This window comes from Orycteropus afer, unplaced genomic scaffold (genome assembly GCF_000298275.1).
Source record: "Orycteropus afer afer isolate SDZICR_OR568_19922 unplaced genomic scaffold, OryAfe1.0 scaffold00235, whole genome shotgun sequence".
NCBI lineage: Eukaryota > Metazoa > Chordata > Mammalia > Tubulidentata > Orycteropodidae > Orycteropus > Orycteropus afer.
The window spans coordinates 2,516,788-2,518,260 of NW_006921822.1; the positions used below are offsets into that span (position 1 = coordinate 2,516,788).

Sequence of the window (1,473 nt, forward strand, 5' to 3'; positions counted from 1 at the left end):
CTCAAGTATAGCAGGGATTGTGGGGCTGGCGCGGGATCAGGCAGTGTTTCGTTCTGCTGTGCATGGGGTCGCTATGAGTCGGAAACGACTAGACGGCACTTAACAACAACAACAACAACATATTTGCTATAGAGGGAAGTGACCATATCTTAGTACCCTTGTATCCTCAGTGTCTACCATTCAATTCAATATGGATTTATTGTACTGAATAAGAAAGACAAGCTCCTTGCTCTCATGGAACACACATTCTAGTGGGGATGACAGAAAAGTGATAATATATGCAAGGATAAAATTATACCATAGGAAGATGGCATTATTGCAGAAAAGAAAATAGGAGCACAATAATGTAAATGAAAAATATATCCTTAAAGGAGTTGTACAGATTCTTGGTCTTACAAAGTTGATTTCTAGAAGAGAGGAAGTTTTGTTCCTCTTTTGCACCAACCTGTTTCTCCCAGTCTTTCACCATCTTTTTCACATCTTTTGAATCTGGGTTTAGACATGTTTGATCCCCATTCTTCAATGTAGCACTGCCAAGAAAATAGGAATGTGATTTTTTTTTTCTGTTATAATTTAAATGGTTCATATCACCTTCAAAATTCAGTTCCCCAGTTAGAATGTATTTGGATTAACACTGTAAGGAAACTTCATCTGTTTCCTGCCTTCTCATTTTCTAAGTGAGTAAGGGCATTGGAATGAATTGCTAGAATAGCACAAAACTATATAACCCTAAATTTTTAAAATCCAGCAGATATATAGATTGGAAGAGACATATCTACAAAATAATAATCAATCTATTCTACTGGGAATAGTTATTTATGTTCAAATGAAGAAGAAAAGTAAAAAAGTTATCAATATATCTATGTTTTTGGTGAAATAATGATCAGCATGAATTTTGTTGAATATTCCAATGAAAACCTTTAAAATATAATCAAATGTTGTCCTAAGACAAGATGAAGATATTGAATTTTAAAAATTATTTATAGCAGACCTTCCAGGAGTAATTTAAAGATTTTTTTAAAAATTCTTTACATAATATGAGAATAAGAATAGCCATTCTGTATGTCATCCTTGAGTTGGGTATCAAAACCCTTAAAATATCCATGGCCTTTAACCTAGCAATTCTATCTCTAGAAAGGTATTAATAGGGAAGGATTACAGACATTATATTACAACAGTTTGATTGCAATAGGAAAAATTTGGAAACAACCTATATTTTCAACAATAGTCGATTGGTCATAGAAATTATGGTACATCCATATAATGGAGTGCAAACTGGTCACTAATTGATATTATTAAGAAAAAATGACATTATTAGAGAAGATTTATTGATATAAAAAATGTTCTTAATATAGTATTAGTGAGAAAACTCACTGCCATAGGATTGATTCTGGCTGATAGCAACCCCTATTGGGTTTCCAAGGTGGTAAATCTTTACATAAGTAGATTGCCCCATCTTCCTTCCATGGAGTG

General features: G+C 33.1%; 1 protein-coding gene across 1 annotated transcript in view; it reads right to left on the minus strand.

The window, feature by feature from the left end:
- Positions 1-1,473, minus strand: part of CXCL9 (C-X-C motif chemokine ligand 9) — a 10,462-nt gene that overhangs the window by 1,758 nt on the left and 7,231 nt on the right. The window contains exon 3 of the mRNA XM_007949059.1: positions 446-530. Within this exon, the coding sequence (XP_007947250.1) occupies positions 446-530 (85 nt within the window). The remainder of the gene's footprint in view (positions 1-445; positions 531-1,473) is intronic.